General features: G+C 41.8%; 1 protein-coding gene across 1 annotated transcript in view; it reads right to left on the bottom strand.

Annotated features, from left to right (window-relative positions):
- Positions 1–22,510, bottom strand: part of LRPPRC (leucine rich pentatricopeptide repeat containing) — a 140,099-nt gene extending 117,589 nt beyond the window's left edge. The window contains exons 1-7 of the mRNA XM_063123988.1: positions 22,344–22,510; positions 11,341–11,543; positions 5,646–5,768; positions 3,582–3,703; positions 3,435–3,493; positions 1,748–1,834; positions 1,129–1,255 (exon numbers count right to left, since the gene is read on the bottom strand). Coding sequence (XP_062980058.1) covers positions 1,129–1,255; positions 1,748–1,834; positions 3,435–3,493; positions 3,582–3,703; positions 5,646–5,768; positions 11,341–11,543; positions 22,344–22,492 — 870 coding nt within the window. The 5' untranslated portion in view covers positions 22,493–22,510. The remainder of the gene's footprint in view (positions 1–1,128; positions 1,256–1,747; positions 1,835–3,434; positions 3,494–3,581; positions 3,704–5,645; positions 5,769–11,340; positions 11,544–22,343) is intronic.
- Between the last annotated feature and the right edge of the window lie 262 nt (positions 22,511–22,772).

Here is a 22,772-nt window from a genome sequence, read left to right as displayed (position 1 = left end):
TGAATGAATTTTGTGTGAAGATGTTTAATCAGAAGACAAATAACCAAAAGAATGTGATCTAGCATAGATCTGCTACATAGAGGAATATTTGTGTAGCTATGCTGATAATGCATTTTTATTTATTTATTTATTTATTTATTTATTGCATTTCTATACTGCCCAATAGCCAAAGCTCTCTGGGCGGTTTAGCTCTCTGGGCGGTTTGATAGAATGTTGCATGTGTAGAACAATTTTAAAAAAATAGTGAATCAAAATATTGTGCTGCAACTTCCTTTTTAATGTGCAAACATGCTCTAATAGCACTGCATTCATTCTTAACACACAAGGCAGTTTCTTCCCTTGTAATTTCCATTTAGCCAAAGGGGAGATTCAGAAGGTTCAAGACATTCAACAACCCCCCAAAATGTCACACCACATTTCACACAATTGTGTCTCTATGCTCAGGGACCATTCCACACAAAGAGAGAGAGACAGAGACACAGAGAGAGAGAATTTGAAAAGCATTAGCATCAGTCCATCTCTGGCAGTCCAATCTTGGTGTGAAGACTAGGGAATTTAGGGGGTTAAAATCAAGAGCTCAATTTAGAAGTCTGCTCAGCTAAAGACCTTGGATTTAAAATGGTATAGTCCTCAACAAATTTATGGGAGATGGGCTTAATCTGAAGAAAAGCCAGTTTAACTGGGTAGTGGAGCTGGCCGTTAAAACACAATTTATCCCATGGTAATTATAAACTAATTCATTCATCTTCAACACATTCCTCTCTTTTCCAGCAAATGTTCATGTCTCTTATACGATTACACAGATGTTGAAGATAGGCACAGTTTTCCCAAAGGGGCTATATGTTGGCAGATTTCCACACCAGTTTTTAGCATTCTACAGCTGGCAGTGTCATGACTAAATCTGGTGCAATGTAATGGTCAAGAAGGTCTCTGGTTCAAATCTTGCCTCATACAATGACTATGGAAGGCCAGTCCTGAGCTTACCATCAAATACCAACTATTGCAGAATGTTAATGTATTGCACTGTCTACTGAATTACTTATTAGCATTTTGGAAAAATGACATGCATGAAAAGTGGTGGATATTATACATCTTTTCTAGACATAGTTCACAAGCAAAATGCATTACCTCTTCAATTTTGTTTATGTCACCTTTCTCAGCATATGCATTCAATAATGCAACGTAGGTCTCTGGACCAGGTTCAATTCCAGCGTCTCTCATCACAGAAAGGATATTTTCTGCATTCTCCATATCTCTGAAGCATTCCGGGGGAGGGGGAGACACCAAACACATTTCAGTGAAATTTAAATACAGTGGCAAATGTAGTGCTATATATGGGTAATGCTTGATATTAGCCCCTAGCCTATGAATGAAGCCAATCGCCTAATCCTAAAGACAATCCACAATCACATTTTATCCAACAGGAGTTCTTCATTCAATTAAATGACTGTAAAAGAAATGAATAAAATATGGAAGGACAAGAGCAGACAGAAAATATCAGTCAAAGCCACAAGTCATGACAAAGTCCTATGCAAAAAGTCACTGCTCCACTGAAATGAATGGAGGCCGTCTTGCATTTGTGAGATTCTCACACACATCAGTACATGCACAGATCTCTGGACTATGGATCACATAAGTACTAGAGACAAGTATTGAAGGGTGTTTTACGGTAAACATTCAAAGATTATTTTTTAAAAATATATCCACTTAATTAAGATAACGTAACAATTTAAGTTCTATAAATTACCCAGCTCTTGCATGGCCGGTCACAAGTACGCTGAATACAGATTCTGTGATTGGGAGCTCTTTGTTTTTCATAAAACCAAGAATCTTGCTGCAAGATGAAAGACCAAGTCAGTTATATTTTTCTTGGAAAATGCAAGTAACCAATCATTGTATCTCAATACTAAACACTATATGCTAAAGTAAAACTTAAAAAAAAATCCTAGAAAGAGGTACACATAAAATTGACAAAAAGGACAAACATCTGTAATACTGCATTATTTATGAGCTATGGATTTCTAAATGTAAAAATATTCTTGATACAATATTTTAAACATATTTTGCAAAAATGGCACATGTCGATTCCTCCTAATTCTACCTCAAGTATTCCTCAGTGCCTGACAAACACAGATTTAACCAAAAAGGGGATTCCCAATTGAATTAAGCGATGTTAAATAGCATAACAAGCACTGTGCAGCATAAAAATGTATACAAACCTTCTCCAGCAACTAGGTATTTTTCTTGTAACTTGTTCCTTAGAATTTACTCTAGTTTTAACGTTTCACTTACATACAATAACCTGGTTTACACAACACGCCAGCCCATTGAGAGTTAATTTACTACTGAGGAACTGTGGTGCATGTCAGCTGCCATTATGAATATGCAACTGTGACCGGGGTTGTTGTGTTGTGCAAACCCAGCCAGCAGGGATTATTTTAGGGTTAAACATAATCCACGATCTGCGTTCACATACCATGCTGAATCATGGTTCATTGCAACATGAATGGGTCGCAGTGAGCCTTGGGCTCATGAACTTCATCCTCCTCCCGCATAGCTGAGAGAAATTTGAAAGCTTTGCTTCCACTTTTAGTTAACTGCAGTTTGCCATGTCATCCATAACTGGAATTGTGGTTAATGCTAGAATCATAGAATAGCAGAGTTGGAAGGGTCCTACAAGGCCATCGAGTCCAACCCCCTGCTCAATGCAGGAATCCACCCTAAAGCATCCCTGACAGATGGACAGATCCCTGACAGAAACTAACTACCCATAGTTAGTTTCAACCAACCAACTTCAGAAACCATGGTTCGAAGGTGACTTGTTTGACATTAACCACAGTTAGATTAACAATAGTGTTTTGCTCTGGACAACATGACAAACTCTGTTTAACCAAAAATAAAAGCTTCCATACTTCTCCTCCCACCTGCAGAGGAGGAGGAGAGGGACGGGGAGCTAGGAGCGTGAGCTCAAGGCTCACTATGACCCATTCCTTCTTATGCACATTGCACTAAGTCATAATTTAGGATATTGTACAATCATGCCCCAAAAAATCATTCTATTGCCCATCCACATCAACAGTTATTCACACAATGTGATTCTTCAATAACTTATTATTGCAACAGTTGTTTTAGAATGCTAACCAAATTTTAGCCAACTTCAAAATGTAAACCCAAAGATTGCTACCCACTTCAGTAATGATTTTGAATGCCTGTTTAAAATGGCGAGTCTTATTTTTCAATCAGTGAAAAGGGCATAGCTTCTTAAACTTGACTTCACGTTTAACACAGTAAGGTTTCAATCCTACACTGCCTACACCTGGGAGTAAGGTACACTGAACTTAATGAGACTTACTTTTGGGTAGACATGCATAAAATTGTGTTGTAAAATACATTTCAGCTATAAGATATCTAAAGCCGTTTATGCAAACCCTTACCTTGCACCATCAATATCACCTTTGCTGCAATAGGCAGCAATCAGTCGCTGGTATGTGACCTGTAAAAGAGAAGAAGAAAATGAGACTTGATATTTATTGAGGGGATGGGGGAGCAGGGAGTAGAAGATGACTTGATGAAGTACCTACCCGATTGGGCTGAACATGAGCATCTTCCATTTTTATTAAGAATTCAGTTGGAGAAAATGTATGTTCATTCTGAAGGTAGACTTTCAGCAAAGCATTATAATGGCTTACATCGCAAACCACACCTAAACAAGAGGTTATAAAAGGGGAAAAAATCAGTAAAATCCAATTAAATCATAAAAAATTCGATGATAAAATAGTTTGACACAAACATTGGGAAAGAAAGAAAATATAATCATAGAGACTGGACCACTATACACTTTGCATCTTGTAGTGTGAAGTTTGAAGCACACACATACATTAAACTTGTTCACAGGATCACTACAGCCTACTGTGGCTTATTTAAGCTGCAACAAGCCACAGTACCTGTGGGCATCAGCTTACCTATCAAGCCCTGGCCACATTTTGTCCAAACCCAGGCACGATGGCTTGCTGGAGGGGAAAACAACCCTCCAATAATCCATGGCCTGTTCTGAGGTGATTTGAGGATTGTTTTCCTTCCAACAAGCCATACTACCTAGGTTTGATTGAAGCGGCAAGACACAGCAACCTCCCGCCCCCCCCCCCCCGCCTATAGTCTGAATATTTAAAATGGCCACCGGCACGCACCTCAACCCACCATGTCTTGAATAAGCCACGGTGGGTAATAGTGATTGTACAAACCAGCCCATTAAATAACACATCTGCTGTGAATTGTTTTCAATGCAATCATTTTAGATCTACAGCTTGTTCAACACTGCCGGAAAGCAGCTGAGCTATAGAATTCCTGATTCTTGAAGATTGGATGATCTGGAATATTTGCAATTTCATGCTCCTTTTTTCCTGCACTGCAAATTCCACTTCTGACTTCTTTATTGGTAGCACTTCTGAATTAGAGGCAAACTATGTTCCCTTTTCCCTGCACTATCCCTGTATGCACAGACATCTGGAAGAAGGCTGCGCCCCTCCGCCCATCAAGGTTGTGTATTCAATGCACACACTAAAAGGCACATCAACGTGCATCTGCAAATAGACGGGGTGGCACACAAACAACCCAGGAGCTCAGACCGAAGAGCCAGACTAGACTCACAAGAGCTCAGGCAGACTTTGTCCACTCAACTGAGGCTCAAGTTGCCATAGGAAATGCTTAATACCCCTTCCTGCCCAGAAGGATCCAATGGCCAGCCTGGGTAGATGGAATCAGGACAAGTCTGGAAGTTTATTTCCAAAGGGAAGATGCACCTGCAATTCAGTGATTCACCTCTTGGGGCAGGTGCATGCCGTTCTACACATTTCAGTTATACAGGCCTTTTCCAACCTGGTGCCCTCCAGATGTGTTAAGACTACAACCCCAATCATCCTCAGTCAGCATGACAGTAGACTTTGCTGGCTGGGAATGGTGGGCACTGTAGTTCAATACACCTGGAGGGCACCAGACTGGAGGCCTGAGTTGTGCACTTCACCAGTGGGGCTGTGATCAACTGTTCCTGAGACTATGTTTTAGGCAAACCACAGGTTGCCTGGTTTGGATTATTACTAAAATGTGATTATAAGCTAATACAGGAGGGAAGGAAGGGAATCTGAGTTATTGCAGTGCAGAGTTTATAAGCACAAATCTTGTTCAAGAGTTTGGAGTTATGTCTGAACCAAGTCTTAAGCATACATATTATTTTAACACAATTACCACTTAATAGCTACATTTTAACTAAATACCTCGATTAAGAGCTATTACCAGCTAGATCAACTGAGATACCAAATTGGAATATTGTACAAACTTTCATCTAATAATTTAGCAATGCAAAAATACAAAAACAATAAACTCTCTCTACATAGTGATAAGAAACAAATCAATTTTCTCAAATGAACAAAAACAAGGCTTGGGTTTTACTAGTAACACCCCTAGATGTCAGCAGAGCACGCAAAATCTGGAAGAACAGTTCTGGAAGTGTTGTATCTGACAAAGAATGTCAGCTAGTATATAGTAGTATTATAATTCCATTAAGTTTTACTTTCAACAACAACAACAAAAATAGCACACACTAAAATGACATCTATATGATTTATTTTACTTTAAAAGGACAGACATACCCAAATCTTTCAGCTTGGTCCATATCGTGTGGGCAAGTTCTGTTCTTTCAGCTAGAGGCAGCTCAGGCAATAATGAACCACAGCTTCTCAAAAGCAACAGAGCCTGGTTACTACTAGGATAACCTGAATTGGAAGAAGTTATAGGGAAATGCAACATGAGCACGTCAGTAATGTAACTTAGAAGGTATACAGTTTAGCTCTGAAAGTTTTAATACATGTATCCACACAGTTCTCTTAATATCCAATAACAGAACAAGAGATGCAAGTCTCTTTGCTACACAGGAGACAACGTGAACCATCTGAGAAACAGGGAGTATTTACTAACATATTTAGCAAGATACTTCAGAACTAGGACAGTGTTTTTTTAAATAGTATTAAAAAAAATTGTGTGTCTATAGCTGTTATTACAGAATGTGGGCAGGGGTTCCTAACCTTTTTGGGCCGCTGGGCATATTAGGAATTTTGACCAAGTTTTGTCGGCACCACCACAAAATGGCTGTTGTGTGGGGAAAGGAAGGAAAAGCCCTAGCAACAAAAGTGGAGGGATGAAGAAAAGAAAATCCCACCAACAGAATGGGGAGGGAAAGCCCAGCAAAAGAGGGGGTGGGAGAAAGGAAAAGAAACTCAGTAATGGAGGGGAGTATAAGATAGAGGTAAAGACATGAAGGCCCAGAAAATAACTGGAAATATACGGGGAAAGGTATGTCTTTCCCACAGGACATTTCTCCCCCCGCGCCCCCCCCCGCCGCCATTTTTCCAATAGGACATTTGTGGGGACACTGAAAAAAAACCCCTCTCCTATGAAATACTTTTTTGAAATGAGTGAAATGCTTTTTAAGACAATGTTCTACTCACTCAGAATGTGCAGTTTGGAGATTTTTTAGATAAAACAATATATAGCACTAAAGAATGAACTCCTATATATATTGTAGAGTTGAATGTTTTCATTGTTGTTACAAAGATATCCGAACATGCAGCTTGTCCTTAAAATTATGTCTGTGTGACTACTTCTGTTTAAAATACAGGGTTGTTGTTTTTTGTTTACTATAACATTTATAATTTCTATTTTCAACTGTTATTGTTTCTTACTTCTCAAATGCAAAAACTAAGATATATGGGCTTAGGCAGAATAGGATGCAGCAGTTTGCAGCTCTTTTATCTCTAGTATTGGGTATATTCACAGTTTTGCATGTACAAAAACTGAAGCTGCAATCCCATAATATTTACTAGAAGCTAAGTCCCATTGAACTCAGTGGCGATTTCCTCTGGGTTAATATATATACGATTGCACTGTAAAGCATTTATACCTTTAAAATCCCATAATATTTACTAGAAGCTAAGTCCCATTGAACTCAGTGGGGATTTCCTCTGGGTTAATATATATAGGATTGCACTGTAAAGCATTTATACCTTTAAATACAATCCTATTCATGCTTAGCAGAAGGTAAACTCTATTAAACAAGAATTTGTCTAACCTCTGAATAAACATGCATACTATTTTTATACAAACTATCTTGAAAGGGGTTTACCCAAAAAGATGATCTAAAAATATTTAAATAAATAACACTGCTCTGTAAATTTCAAAAAATGCCAAATTTACCATATGTTATATGGTAAATTATAAATTATGCATTTTTTTTCCTAAAGCAGTAAAATAAGTTTAGAGTTCATAACAAAGTACTGAATATATTTCAGCCCTCTGCCTCCCCCCCAAATAACTGTCTTTTCTGACTTCAAAGTTTCTGGAAGTTTCACATCTCAGTGAGGAGAAAGAAAAATGGAAGCATATGGAAAGAAGGAAGAAACGGTGTGGAAAACCTTCTTTTGGGCATATATTAACTTGCACATTGGCTTCCCTAGTATTTATGCAACGTTATTGGGGGATATCCTGAATATCCTAGGTATGTTCCACCATCTCTTTGTTCTGGTTGGTCAGAGGTGTGCAGAAGGGGGGTTCCTATTGGGCCATGCTGTTGCCATGGCAACAGTAGGGTTGGATAGGCGCTGAGCGACTGCACATAGTGAGCAGGATAGCCAAGTGGGTGCTGAGGAATGACTCTGCTGGTGTTTCCACCCACAACCATTGGGTTGGGGATCCTTGGATTGGGGTAAGAACCTGTGATGGTTTAGTTTTAATCAGCATTGTGGGACAGAACATTTTCCAGGGCTTTATTTTTCCACAGAAAATTTAACATTTCATAACTTCATTAGTAACAATAAATGGCTTCAATTAAAAATCAATCTCGGGCAACTTTGACAGATTCAAAGGTGTAATGAGTGGTTGTCAGCATATCATGCACAGTTCTTTAGGTGGCTAAAATGTGTTAGTATATTAACAGTTGTCAGTGCTTTTTTCTCCCTTAAATTTAAACAATGTAGGGGAACTACATGATATTGTCTATAAAGTTTTTACAAGTACTCTAATCTATACGAGGACCCTGTTCAGAAGACACCTTAAACCACAGCGCATAAGGCGAAAGAGGGCCAATATATGGGCAGAGCAATCCTAACCTTTCCAAATGAGAAACGCAACAGAGCAGAAGAAGCGATGCAGGTGATTTTCACTTCTACACCCTCCTCATTGTTGCTTTCTTCTAGAAAGGATTTTGAGCCTGTCTAAACTGGAGAGGTTGCACTACCAGAGATGGGTTCAGGACTGGAGAGGCCACAAGATGCTGCATATCCCAGCCTCTCCCTTCCGCTCCCTCTGGAATGTCCCCCTTTTCCACTCCCCAAAGTTGCATTATGCGGCCTTGAGGGGGAGGGATCCAAACACAGAAGTCTAGAGCCTCAGGAGGGGACATCAAAAAATCCTAGGATGCTTTCGCACGGCCGTAGTATTATGCCCTAAGTATGCTTTAATTTACCCCCTACCCTAATAATCAGGTCAGATAATGAAATTGGGACAAAAAATTAACCTGGGGTACTTTTTCTTTTAGCTTTATTTAAGTAAAATTCTAAATTAGATTATGCTCTAGGACATCAGGAAATGTTCCAATGTAAACTTGAAATATTCCAATGCAAATTTCCCTGTGCAAATTAACATAATTTATAGAGGAAAATTTCTGGATTCAAATATTTTCGGAAATTGATCAACTGTGTCTGATTGCAATACAAATATGTACAGACCAAAAGCCAGCTTATACTTAGAATTCTGTTATCATGGCTACTGTGAGTGAACCAAACCTTTAATGAGCCTGATTTGCCTTCAGTCTGTGGTACGTGAGCATTTACCAACAGTAGTTATTCCTGGAATAACTGTACAAATTTGTAGCATATTTATGATGAACATAGGGAATTTCAGTATCACATGAATGCATAAATGCAATTCCTCAGAGAAATGGTTTAAATACTTTAAAAATGAACATACATAGCCCCTCCCCCCCACAAGGAAATCACAATTTGTATAATGAAGGCAAAAGCTTTGGAAAGTCAAAAATGTGCATCACATTTGAAAGGAATTTACCAAACAAAAGCATGATTTAAATCAACCTAACACAGAACGGTGCCAGAATGAAGCGATACAATCAGCAGTGCAGACCATAATCATATAGATAGATAATAGTCAGAGAGATAGATGGATTGATACATACGTACATAGATCACCACTGCGAGTTCACCAGGTCAAGGACACAAGACTCTATTTAAGGTCACTGAACAGATTGCCAAGCTCATGCCATATTCTTTATTTTATTTGAATTTAGAATCAAACACACCGGTTCATCCCACTTTTACAGGGAAAAAGGACTTTTAAAGTCTTCCTCAATGAAAACTTTAAGTTAGGGGATAATATATTGCCTATTTATACTCCTTAATCCATCTGTCACCTTAAAACAGGGCAAATACAGCCCACTCCCAAGGGCCATGTTACATGGGAGGGGAATATATTTTACCTTATATTGGGAGCCATATGCCAGCTGTGGCCAAGGCAAGAGCCAAAATTAGGTAAGGCCAGTGACCTATCTATTCATAAACACTCATCCACCCACCTATACACACTATTTATGCATGTATTTATGCATTCTCTGGCTATGTTCAGTTTTATTTTATTTTATTTATTTATTTATTACATTTTTATTCCACCCAATAGCCGAAGCTCTCAGACAACACAATAGTCAATGGTGGGTTAATATTCAACTCCATGGTTATCGAGGAAGTACTCCTCACACGACATGTTTACAATCAACCGTGGTCTGGATTAAAGCCAGTGTCGAGTTGACTATTACCCAACAGTGTGTTTGATTGACAAATATCCCGCCTTCTCTCCCCTCTCAGTCCTTCCGCTGGTATCCCATCAGCTATTGCGAGTTCTGCTGGCTGGACTAGAGCAGCAGCCACCGCTTTGGTCACTCTTGCCAGGGGACTCTGTAGTTGCTGAAAATAACCAACTGTGTGTGACGAAAAAGTCAATGGTGCCCGACATACAACATGATAACCAACAGTTGTTCAGATAATGAACTCTGCAAAGCGTTGGTTATTTGCATTGGTTATTTCGGGCGAATAACCAACCGTGACGTGAAAAAGTTCTGACAGACAACACAATAACCCACCATTGACTATTTAACCCATCACTGATTTTTTAATTGTGTATTGGTTATCGTGTTGTCCGAACCCAGTCATTTTCTCTCTCCCACACAAACACACACACACACACAAACCACCCATCCTTTCACAGACACAAGCATGCACCCCATTCATACATACATATTCTCCCACAGCCTGCTTCGCTTCTCCTCAGCGCCCGCCCCCTTCTTGCTTCTCTACCTTCCCAGATCATTCTGAAAACTGCAGGTGTGGGCCCCGTGATTAGGCCTACAGCCAGATCAGGGCCGCTGCACCTGCAATTTGCATTAGAAAAAAAGCTTCCCTGCACCCCACCCCTAATATGAACTGGGAGCTGCAGAGGTCCTGATCAGGATTCGCACTACAGCACAGGACAATTAGTTAAAGCTGCCCCACCACCCAATCCAAATTGGGGCCCCACAGCTGCAAGGTGCCTCTGTGCACGGTATGTGCTGCGTTGTTCAGAGTGCACAACATTTTGTCTGGTATCTTATTATTGTTTGGGGCTTTTTACTACTAACTGTGCTGGGAGTAGACTGTCTCAGGCCTGCGGGACGCTCATGGATAAAATAAAGGAGGGCCTTGTTGGAAATAAATGCCCCTTCTGAGGCACAGCACACTGTATAAAGCAACTGTAGAGGATTAAGGTGTGAAAGGACTTATGAGCTTGGTTCTGGTAGTGATCACAAATTCCTGGACACCCTCCTGCACCCTGTTTCTTAATTCTTAGCACAAGTCTGCATCCCCATACCACTATTTTGCACCTGGGATCTGGTTAGTGGACCTCGGGGTTCTAGTAAAAATCACAGTGGATTGTACAGGCCTGATGCCTGCTCGTGTATGCCTTAAGGCACCATGTTCAATCACTTCCAATGCAAGTTAAACTTCTAGTGTTATATCAGTGCTGTAAAACTGTTTGCACTCTACAAAGAAATCCATTTTCTAAGTCACATCTGCACTTATTGCAGTCACTAAACACAAAGTAAATAAAAATGCTGCAACTATTTTGAAGGGTTTTAAGAGGGTATGCATTAATAATTCCAAAGAATTTTACAAAAACGCAAGTCACACTGGTGCTTTTTTTTTTTTTTAGTAAAAGCAGAATCAATAAAATGAGAAGGTAACTCTCTACCTGTTCTGCACACATCATCAAATATCTTTAATAGAAGAGTTTCAGTAATGCGGCCCGTTCTTCTGACAGAACTATCCAGTCTATGCAAAGCCCAATCAAAATCTCTCGCCTGCTTCATTCGAATAGCTGAAACTGGTTGCTCTTGAACATCTCCCTTCTCTTGCGTTGCAACTGTAAAAAGCCTTGCTTGGTAGATCAGATGTCTGCAAAGCAAAACCAATGCTAAAATTAAAGCAATGTCAAGGCAATCATTACATCTTTTACTATAAATTAGCATAGCAATAAAATCTACTTACTTTTATATCTAAAATGTTAACATAGGGAAAAATCCAGAAACCAATTACACGGTAAGATACAAATATATAGTCATTGAGGTGATTTGCAGAATCGAACAGCCCACCATGGCATATTTAAGCAACGATGGGTTGCAGCACATGCAAGCGGGCCTTTGACTATAGCTTGTCATGTTGTATGAACCCAGGCGGCAAGAGTTGTGTGAGGGTTTAAACAAAGCTTGCTGAACACAACAACAGATCATGGGTTAAATGGAGGCTGTTTAACCCTCACACCATCCCCGCCATCCAGGTTTGCATGACATGACAAGCTGCAAATTCCACCCAACATGTGCCACTGAACAATGCAAATTCCACCCAACATGCGCCACAGCCAACCATGGCTTAAATGAACCATGATGGGTTATTTTGATAGAGTAAACGGGGACATCATCTAACAGCAATTTTTCCATATTGCCTAAGAATGTGAAACCAACTGCAACAGCACCCTCCCGTCCATGTTCTCCAGCAAACAGTGTACATAGGCATACTGCCTGATACTGGAGGTAGTGCACAGCCATCAGGGCAAACTGTAGGTAAGAAAAAAATAAGATCTCAAGATCTGCCCCCATTCAGTCAAAGTAATCCAGAGGTTTCCCCTTGAGAGGCAGTAACAGCAATATCTGTGCTTCTGATTTACTGAGCAAACACAGCAGAAGCAAACCTGGCCCTTTTCTACACTTAAGGATTATCCCAAGAAAATGGAGGGATCGTCCCTGCCTGATCCCCTGTGTGTCATTTGCAGGTACAGGGATGATCCCAGGACGATCCCAGGGAAAAAGGCAGGTGTAGAAACGCCCCTGGACAGTTTCAGGAATGAGGTAGTATTTGAGCTAATAGTTGTCTGTTGGGAGAGAGAAGCTGGCTGAAGAAAAAAAAAAAAACCTTGAGGAATTAATGGGAAAAGAAGATTCTCAAAACACTCAAGAGGGAAAAATAACACTGTACAGTGCTTATACACAGTCTTTATTATCTAGCATCCTATCCTCAACACAGGGGAGCAGGAAAAGCTAACAGAAGCTAGCTATATTTTATTTATTATTTTTATTTTATTTATTACATTTTTATACCGCCCAATAGCCGAAGCTATAGACCCAGCAGCTAAGCAGTAATTGGGAGCAGTGACAATTGATGCTAGCCTGGATGTGGGGTGGAGTGGGGATAGTGTCCTGAAGTGAAGTGGGCGCTTTTGCCAGAAATCTTCGCATTATGACCCACCAACTAGCCAAAGACTCTCCATGTCACTGAGTTTGACAAGAAACTATATGGGCCCATATGGGGAAGGGGTTGTCTCTCCCAAATGTATAGAAGGGGGTCAAGAAGCAACAGTCATTTCATGGGTATGCTGCCTCCTTCCAGTGCCAACAAGAAAACAACTTATTGTTTTCAGTTTGCGTGCCTATATTTTAGAGCCAAAACACAGTCTGCCTTGGCAAGTATTAATACCAACAAAATTATTTTAAACAGGCTTTATCTTATATAGTGGAGTTTTGTCTAATTCAACTACCCTGATAAGTCACTTTTAAATACTGGGGAAATACACGCAATATAAATTTCTTAAGAACTGAATGCTTTACTAGCTATAAGAAAACCAGCTAAGTACATGAAGAATTTTTGCAGTGCTTATTTTGCATTCAGCAAGATCCATGCCCAAGTTCTAATTAACCAACTAAGCCTACTGTCAAGTGTGAGCTAAAGGACATCCTTATTAGTCATAAACAAGTGAGACCTGTAACAAAATACTGCAATATCGCTGGTTAGGATAACTGATTACTTGTGATTATACCTAAGGTTCTAGGAAGGAACATATCCTGAGGTCATAGCAGATAAGTTTAATTTAGGATTGGTATGCATCACAGATCAAAAACTAAGGTGTCTTTTCAGATCAAGAAAACTGTGTTTAAATGATGACAATGAAGTCAGATCAAGTGTGTGTGCACTAGCACACAAGTGTGTAAATGAACAGAAATTAACTCATTCTAATTTGTTAAATGACAAATCCCCAGCCTCCTGTCCTCCAGATCTATTGGACTACAACCCTATCATTCCTGACCACTGGCCATGCTTACTGGTAAATAGAAACTGTAGTCCAAAATATATGGAGAGCATCAAGTGGCAGACAGCCCAGTTGATTCTAAAGCAAGCTGTCTCGTGTCTAATACCAATAATGATAACAGAGCTTAAGTGGAAGGGATTTACTTCTGTAAAATAAATCTATTTCAAACATAGCCACAACTCAGGTATTTTCTTTAACTTTTATAGATTTTGCCTACAAGTATGCATTTATGGCAGGGGTGCAGAATCTCAGGCCTGGGGGCCAAATCTGGCCTGCCCAGGTTCCCTGGATGGTCACTTTCACTAACTCCATCCCGTTTCTCCTGACCACTGAACATTTGGTGGTTTCCTGGCTTTTGTGCAGTTTTCCCCATTCCAAAAGGTTGAAAAGCCTCCCCTAAGGCCTAGCTAGTAGCAGTAAGAGCTTTAAACTAAAATATGCTGGTATTTCAGCCCCGCCCCATTTTGCCTTCAGCCCCAGCCACCATTAGACTACAACACCCCACCCCCCAAGATTCTCCAAAATTGAATTCAGCCCTTTAAGGTAGATTCCTGCAATGAGCTGGGGGTTGGACTTGATGGCCTTGTAGGCCCCTTCCAACTCTACGATTCTATGAAGTTCAGCAGCCTTCGTTTACAGAAACTCTTGCTGTACCTTGCAAAGAGCTCAGTCTTCTAAGGCAACCCTCCCCAACCTAGTGCCTTCCAGATGTGTTGAACTACAACCCCCATCTTCCTCTGGCCACCATGGCTATTGTACAAGTATCTGAGGCAGTAAGCCTATATGCACCAGTTGCTGGAGACCATGGGTGGGAGGGTGCTGTTGCACTGTGTCCTGCTTGTAGGTCCCAGCTGGTCGACAGCTGGTTGGCCACTGTGTGAACAGAGTGCTGGACTAGATCTAGCATGGCAATTCTTATGTTCTTATGAGTTATAGTCCAACACATCTGGGTGGCACCAAGTTGGGGAAACCTGGCATAACCAGTCTCTCAATAAATTGTTAAGAATGTCATGTACCTGCCTTGTCACATGAACTATACTAGTAAAGATCCAGTTACTCCTTAGCTATGGAATTAAGAACTTTAGTATGGTGTATGATTAAGTTATGATTCTTCTTTTCAACACTGGAGCTGACACAGATCTTTAATTATGCTTCAAAGGAAAGGAATGTCTTACAATTTGAGAAATTTTTGAAAACTTTAATACTGGGAGGATAATAGAAGATAGGCATCCTGCGACTCTTGCAGTAAGTAGTACATTAATTCTTAACATTACTTGAAGAGATAAATCATAACCTTTAAAAGCTCTTAATAGTTTAGAATCAGAGTACCTGAAGGATCATCTCTTCCCACGCGTACCCAGTCAGAACTTGAGATCACCTTTGTAAGCCTTTTTCTGCCCCCCCCCCATTTTTAAAACTGTTTTATGGTTCATAATTACACTTTAATGCTCATTATTATTATAAGTTATCCAGAGAGCTTACTTACTGAACAGTCTAAGTACTGTTAGAGAGAAATAAATAAAATATCCACTGAGATATTTATTTATTTATTACATCTCTATACCGCCCAATAGCCGGAGCTCTCTGGGCGGTTCACAAAATACCCCAAGGTACCCCAAGGAGATACCCCAAGGAGGCCCTGCTCAGAGATCCTACAGATGGAGATGTGAGAATTACGTTTAGTGGAAACAAGCCAAGTTCAAGCCATGGTTTATGAAACTAGTTTGTTTCCACTAACTGTAATAAAACATTAAATACAGTTTGTCAGGTTTGGTTGTAAGACTAAATTGCAGTTAATCTAAAATGGACACAGAAGCAGATCCCTGCCACATGGCCACACCAAAAAGGAAGGTGACGGTGGGGGGAAGGTGACGGTGGGGACAGACACACACAATCCTGTTGCAGCTGGTTTTCATCACGCTAAACTACATTTTCATGCCGGGGTCCCTGATGTGGAGCCCAGGAGCACCAATGTGCCTGTGGAAACATATCTTGGCAACCACTAGCTGCCCCTCCTGATTTTTTAAGGTTTTAAATTTAAAAAAATAACTTGAGTCTGGTATGATACAGATGATAATCATAACCATAATAGCATTTCCCATTTTCTGTAGCAAAAGCTCAATGTCTAAAATCAGAAGTCAAAAAAGTTCACTCACAATTGGGTATTCTGGATCCTAAGTATCTCTTGAAGTTGAGAGACACTCCCTCACAGTAACCACAGGAGTAGCTCTGTCTAGTTTGACAAACTGCAATTCATAAAGCTTGCTGATTAAAAAGTGTGCAGAGCTACCTCTGCCAGTGCAATCTTTGCTTTTTAGATGGAAATTCTGTCCACACTGCAGGCTGCAATTGTCACAGCAGGCTGGCCTGGAAACAGATTAAATACCAACAGCAGCAGCTCCCTGACCTCTTGTCCACCGAAGCCACACAAACAGCCTGGACTGCAAATAACTCCTGCCCCTACATGAGTGGGTTAGGGAGAATTTCTGTTACAACTGAACCAAAAAGTAGATGCACTGCATTTGTATGTTGCATGCTTGTTCTTGTACTTCCACCAGTCTTAAAAGGCCTTTTCCTTCCTTGGGCTCTTTCTTGGACAGCCTTAATGCTTGCTGTAGGGTGCTCTTCTCTTTCAGTTTTGCTGTTCACAATCTACAAGTGAGGTAGGGAATACAGCCAGCTACCATCAAACTTTGTCTTTATTTAGGGAGGCCCAGTTGTTTGCTACTGGGAAGCTTACAGAGTTTGAGATGCTGCACTAATGCATCAGGACTTTCTCTTCTGCCCTACCCCTAGCAGCCCTCCACACACTGCCCCAAAATCTGTCCACAGGGTTTCTCATCCCTCTGGAGCAAATTCTGAGGGTGTGCAGAATGAGTGGGAATTGCCGAATCTCAAGTTCTGCTAACAGAACTGCTTCCAGCAGCAGAACGACAGCACTGGATCCAACCCTTAACAATGACACTGACCCGGTTCACACACAATGAACACCCACAGTTAAATTGCAGGTTGTTTTGGAATGAGAGAGCATGCCACTAACCCACTTGGGCTGTTCTTTATAACATGTGAACCTGAAACTCTGGGATGTTGAGGGAGAAACAACCCAGAGTTTTAACCAAAAACAAACCATGGATTCAAAGTCTGGGTTGTTTCCCCTTCAACAACCCAGAATTCCAGATTCACACACAGCAGAAGTGGGCAGTTGGAAGCCAGCAAACTTGCAGGCTCCCAAACAACCCATGGTTAACTAATGGTGAGTTGTTCATTATGTGAGTAATGAGTCACTGCCTAGCCAGCTATTCTCTTAGAATCATAGAATAGTAGAGTTGGAAGGAGCCTATAAGGCCATCAAGTCCAACACCCTGCTCAATGCAGGAATCCACCCTAAAGCATACCTGACAGATGGTTGTCCAGCTTACAACATTTGCTTTTTGTTTCATTTCATTATCCAGGATCTCAATCATAACACCATTTTTAACAGGCATTACTAATGAATTTGTAAGCAGTCATTCTCCTAGTTACCTATGTAGAATAAAATATAAACAGCAGGCACCTAAGTAGGGAACCTTTAGGAAATGGGAAATGCTGGTTCTTTTCATCTTTTAGTTCAACAGTGTTTCACAAATTATTAACTTAGCTGCGTACAGGCAGATGGATTAGTAAAAAAGTTAGCAGGTCTGTGAACTTTATGAACTTATTTGCCAGGTTGCTGTTGACGGTTTCAATTTTTTTCTGTTGTCAGTCACTTATTTTGGAAGAGGAAGCGGAATACAATTTTTCAATAATTAACACTTTTTTGCAAAATTATATGAAGGACCTTTAAGCTCCTCTCGTTGTCTCATTCCTGCTGATGAATAACTTAACTACCGGAGACCCATCCCACATGGCTTACTCTGCATTTGCCAGCCACAATACTTCACACTTTAGTGATGCAGCTGCCATATAAAATGAGTAGCTGGACTGGACTCCGCTGGACTAGACTGGGATTACGTTTCACAACCAAACTTTACAATAGTCCTGATCAATATATTTCTTTTCATCACAGCTTATCTTAACTGTGCACTATTGAGAAAATATCTTTTAATTTCCCCCATTTATTGTGCACTTTAAAGTCTGTTAACATTCAGTTATAGTATTCATTGTGTCTTGCATGAATTATTGTGATCATTGTCTCATTTTTGTTACACAAGTAATTGTATGTTTAAGTGAACTTATTTTATGCTACTGCTTTCACACTAGCTGCACCCCAGCTATTTTAGCTGTTGGGCTACTTGATATTATGGAAGTTTGTAGTGTGAAATCTGACATTCCTTTAAGCAAGTCAGTTGAGATTACCTGGGAAGAAAGATGAAGGCTGCAATTCTGTACACAATTACCAGGAATAGGCCCCATTGAATACAGTGGGACTTACTTAGAATAAATCTAGGATTGTTCTGCAAGATCATCCTTGTGCCCCAACAGTATGCAGTTTTTAAACTGGGGGACCAATTCACAATTCTTTTAGCACATGGGGACAGAATGGCACATCTATAAAACGCTTAGGTATGTTTCCGTAAAGGCTTCAGCTGATACAGGTTGCTAAGCAATGGTAACAACGTGCAACGTCAGCTGATACAGGTTGCTAAGCCCCTCGCCCGACTCCTCTGGGCTTTCCAAGGTAATCCTACCCCCCGCCCACAAAGGGGGCAGCACCACAGTCCGGAGCATGAGCGAGGCATGGCCAGGACCCTTGGTGGCCAGGTGGGAGGCTGCTCACCTGCTGCAAGCCAAGGCCCCAGCCTAATCTCATGCGAGCTGGGCAGGCGGCCCAAGGCTGACAGGAACCCCGGGGAGAGGGTCCGGATCATGAGCGAGGCACGGCCGGGGCCCTTGGTGGCCAGGTGGGAGGCCGTTCGCCTGCTGCGAGCCCAGGCCTGTGCCTAATCTCATGCGAGCTGGGCAGGCGGCCCAAGGCTGACAGGAACCCTGGGGAGAGGGAGACACCTACTCCCCCTCCCCCAACCTCCCTGCTCCCCAGGTCTGCCAGACGGCGCTGTATCAGCGGTCTCCAAGCAGGTTTAAAAAGAACAGAACTGAAAGACCAAGATGCTTGGGAAAATAAGATGGTCTTCACTTGCGCTGAAAAGACCACAATGTAGGCGCCAGGTAAGCTTCTGGGAAGAGTCATTCCACACTGGAAAAGGCCCTCTCCTTAGTAGCCACCCATCTCACGTCACTTGGCAGGGGTACCTGGAGAAGGGCTTCTGAACATGTTAGTCCTATTTACAGTAGGCCCACTGAAATGAATGGGACTTCGATGAAACTAACATTCGAAACAAACCTATTTGTTTCCACTTTACAAGACCTGAAAGCCATACTCCAAAAAGAGCTGGTAAATAAATACAAACAATCCAAGAAATTCTATGGCAGCTTACTGATTCATTGCCACTTCAACTTATGTGAACGGTTTTAGTTGTTCATATGTGAATGAGCCATGACAAGTATAACAGCACCACATAAAGTGTTTTTAATCCCTTCAAAACACAGTGCATGTCAATGGAGTCAGTAAATACAATTAATCAAGAATGTATATGATGCAAGTGCTGCTTATCACGTAGTGATCAAATGATATTACTACATGTACAAGCGAGGCCTGAAGAGACTTAGACATATGGGTTACTTTATCAGTTCAGCAGAAGAAAAACGCCAATTCATGTGTTCACCCACACACAATTCCAATTGCGTGAAGAGGAAAACAGGACAATGCTGACAAGCCCCACGACAGCAGCGTCTCAATCACCCCAGACCCCTCACTTTCCACACGTTGGAAGGAGGTCTGATGCAGTGGGCCTGCTCTACATGCCTCAGCTCTCTACGTAATGTAGAGCCCCAAAGAGCAGGCTCCCTGCTTCAGACCTCTCTGCTCCACTGTGTGAAATATGGCAGGGCAGCAACTCAACAGATAGGGTAGGGTCAGCAAGTTTGGCCCTGCTCTCGCCCTCATTCACCTAGAATTGTGCAAAGACAAACACATCAATAAGGCTATAAAGCACTGGTAGGCAACTTGTGACCCTCCAGACGTTTTGGCCTATAACTCCCATCAACCCTAGCCAGCTCCACCAATGGTGAGGGATCATGGGAACTGCGGCTCTCCAGAAGTTTTAGCCTACAATTTGCTCAACCCTGCTACATAGTAAAGGTTTTCCTGAGCTGGACCACTTCAGGTTACAAGTAAAGGGTTGCATGTAAGCCTATGCGGCAGGGTCTTGCTATTTACTGTTTTACTCTGTACAGCACCATGTACATTGATGGTGCTATATAAATAAATAATAATAATAATGTTTGAATATTCCCACATAACACACTCTCATGAACACAGAAAAGCAGGCATTGCACTGACTTCCTGTGAACTTCCAGGCCCAATAACCTTTTTTCATTTTTTAAAGTCCTACATGGCATGGGATCTACACACCTGTGGGACCAGATTTCCCTCTTCCATTCCAGGTCAGAAAATCAGGCCTTTGCTTCATCAGTTCAGAACAATGATAGCTACAATTAGGGCCTTTAGATTCTAATATGCTCTACTCACTGAAGTAAGAAAACTTTTATCTATCTTTTGCAAGAGTTGCTGCAAGATCTTTTTTAAAAAATTTCAATTTACATTCAACCGATTCTTTTTAATGCTTACTAGTGAGATATGCCTTGATATACCTGGTCTGAATGTAGGCCTCTGTATGTAGTTTGGTTCTTGCAAGTGAACTGCATGATGGGATTGGAGTAATATATGTGCCCGAATGAGCTGTAATGCTAAATTGTTATATCAGCAAGGAATTTAACTGGAATTTCTAATTGTCAAGATCTCTTGATATAGAAGATGAAAAAATAAGCTAGCTTGATAAGGAGAACTCACCATCCAGGTCAATCTGACATTGCCAGAAGAGTTATGGGCCATCTGTTGATGAAGAAATTTTCATTGATCTGTCTTTGTTTTGCTTTAGAATTTTGCTAACTGCTAATTGGTGAAGATGCTACTATGTATAAATATACCTGCTTTTCACACTGCCAGTGGAGAAGTTCTTTATATGACTCTCTCCATACAGCTGTAGTATACTCAATAAAACAGAGTTGCCTTACAACCAACATGGATTTTTTTTATCTTTGACACTAGTTTATTTTAATAGCCATTTCAAATGCACTGCTACACAATTGTATTTAGTGCATTTGAAAACCCTAGGAAAATGGACTTGAGAATGGACTTTTAAATTTAGAAAAAAATGCAACTAAAGAGAAACATGACAGAGGCGTATACATTTATGCAAGGCATATGGAGAAGTTTTTCTCCATCTCTCTTATTAGAACCCAGGATTATCCCACGAACATAGGAAACTGCCTTATACCGAGTCAGACTTTGGGACCATGTAGCCTAATATTTTCAACACTGACAGCACGGGCTGTCCAGGGTTTCAGGTGGGAGTTTTTCCAGCCCTACCTGGGGACTGAACATGGCATCTTCTGCATAAAATGTATGTGCTGTAGCGCTGCACTATGGCCCCTCCACCTAAAGCTGATTGGTGGGAAATTCAAAACTGGTAAAGGGGTGCAGTTCTTCCAACAGCACATAGTTAAACTATGGAATTCGCTGCCACATGATATAGGATTGCTCCCCAATTTAGTTGGTTTAAAACAGGAATTAGACAAATGCATGGTAGATAAAGCCATCAATAGCCACTAGTCATGATAGCTACTTGCTACCTTCAAGATCCAAGGCAGCATGGCTCAGAATACAAGTTGCGGAGACAAACAACGCTAGAAGGATATTGCCGCCATCATGTGCATGTGGGCTTCCCAGAGACATCTGGTTAGCTAGTGTAGGCAATAGGACATTAGATTAGTTAGGCTTTTGGGGTAGTATCCAACGCTAGTCCTAAATACACTGAAATGAAGCTGTGACTAATTGAAATCTTATTCAGTTCAATGGGTCTATTCTACATAGGACTAACATTGGATGCTACGCTTAATCTGATCCAGTAGGATTCTTAAGTTTAGGACCAGCCCGACACTCTAGCCCAGCCTGGTGCCCTCCAGAAGTATTTGGTCTACAATCACCAACAGCCCCAGTCAAGATTGGCTATGCTGGCTGGGAATGATGGGAGCTGTAGTCCTACACATCAGGACAGCGTCAGGATGGGGGAAGGCTGCTCTACCCCAGCTTTCCCCACCCTGGAGTCTTCTGGGTGTGTTTGGATTAAAACTCCCATTATCCCCGGCCAAGATGGGCACTGTTGGCTGGAAACGATGGGAGCTGTAGTCCAACACATCAGGAGAGCGTCAAGATGGGGGGAAGGCTACTCTAGCCCAGCTTTCCCCAACCCGGAGCTCTCGAGGTATGTTAGGATCAAAACTCTCATCATCCCAACACCTCTGAAGGGCAAAAGGTTGTGGGGGGAGGCTGTTCTGACGGCACGGCACCACCTTGCAGGGCTCTCAGCGGGGCTTCTTTCCGAGTGTGCTGACCCCAAGCTAGGCGGAGGAGAGAAGAAAGAGCAGGGGATGACCTTCACCCTCTCTCCCGCCGCCTCCTCCGCTCCTTCAGCCATCGGCGTGACTCTCGCCCGGACGGCCAGGGACATACTCACCTGTTGCTGCTGCTGCCGGCGCGGGAGGCTGCGGCCTGTGTGGAGGGCAGCGGCGCCGGGGAAGAGACGGTGGCCACGATGGTGCGTCCCCCTCTCAGGGGCAAGAGGCACGAACGGAGGCGCAAGGCCGACCTGAGGAACACAGCCATGACTTCCTCTCATGCGCTCGCAGCACAGGCACGCACCGGTCAAGGGGGAGCACGTGACTGGGATCGACGCAACCACTGAGTGCCAAAGGGGGAGGGGGGGTTGGTGAGGCGGTCCTCTGCCCAGCCCCGCTTCTCCCGGACGGAGGGAAATGACCACGGCACAGAAGAAACCCTGAAATCATATATTCATCATCGCTCCTGAAGGCGCATCTCTTCAATTTCCTCCCGCCTTAGGACGCTCTCTGATTTTTAAAAAAGTCAGTCTCCCCCTCGAGAGAGA

This window comes from Elgaria multicarinata, chromosome 4, assembly GCF_023053635.1.
Source record: "Elgaria multicarinata webbii isolate HBS135686 ecotype San Diego chromosome 4, rElgMul1.1.pri, whole genome shotgun sequence".
NCBI classification, from domain to species: Eukaryota; Metazoa; Chordata; class Lepidosauria; order Squamata; family Anguidae; genus Elgaria; species Elgaria multicarinata.
This window is presented reverse-complemented; position numbering and strand designations above follow the sequence as displayed.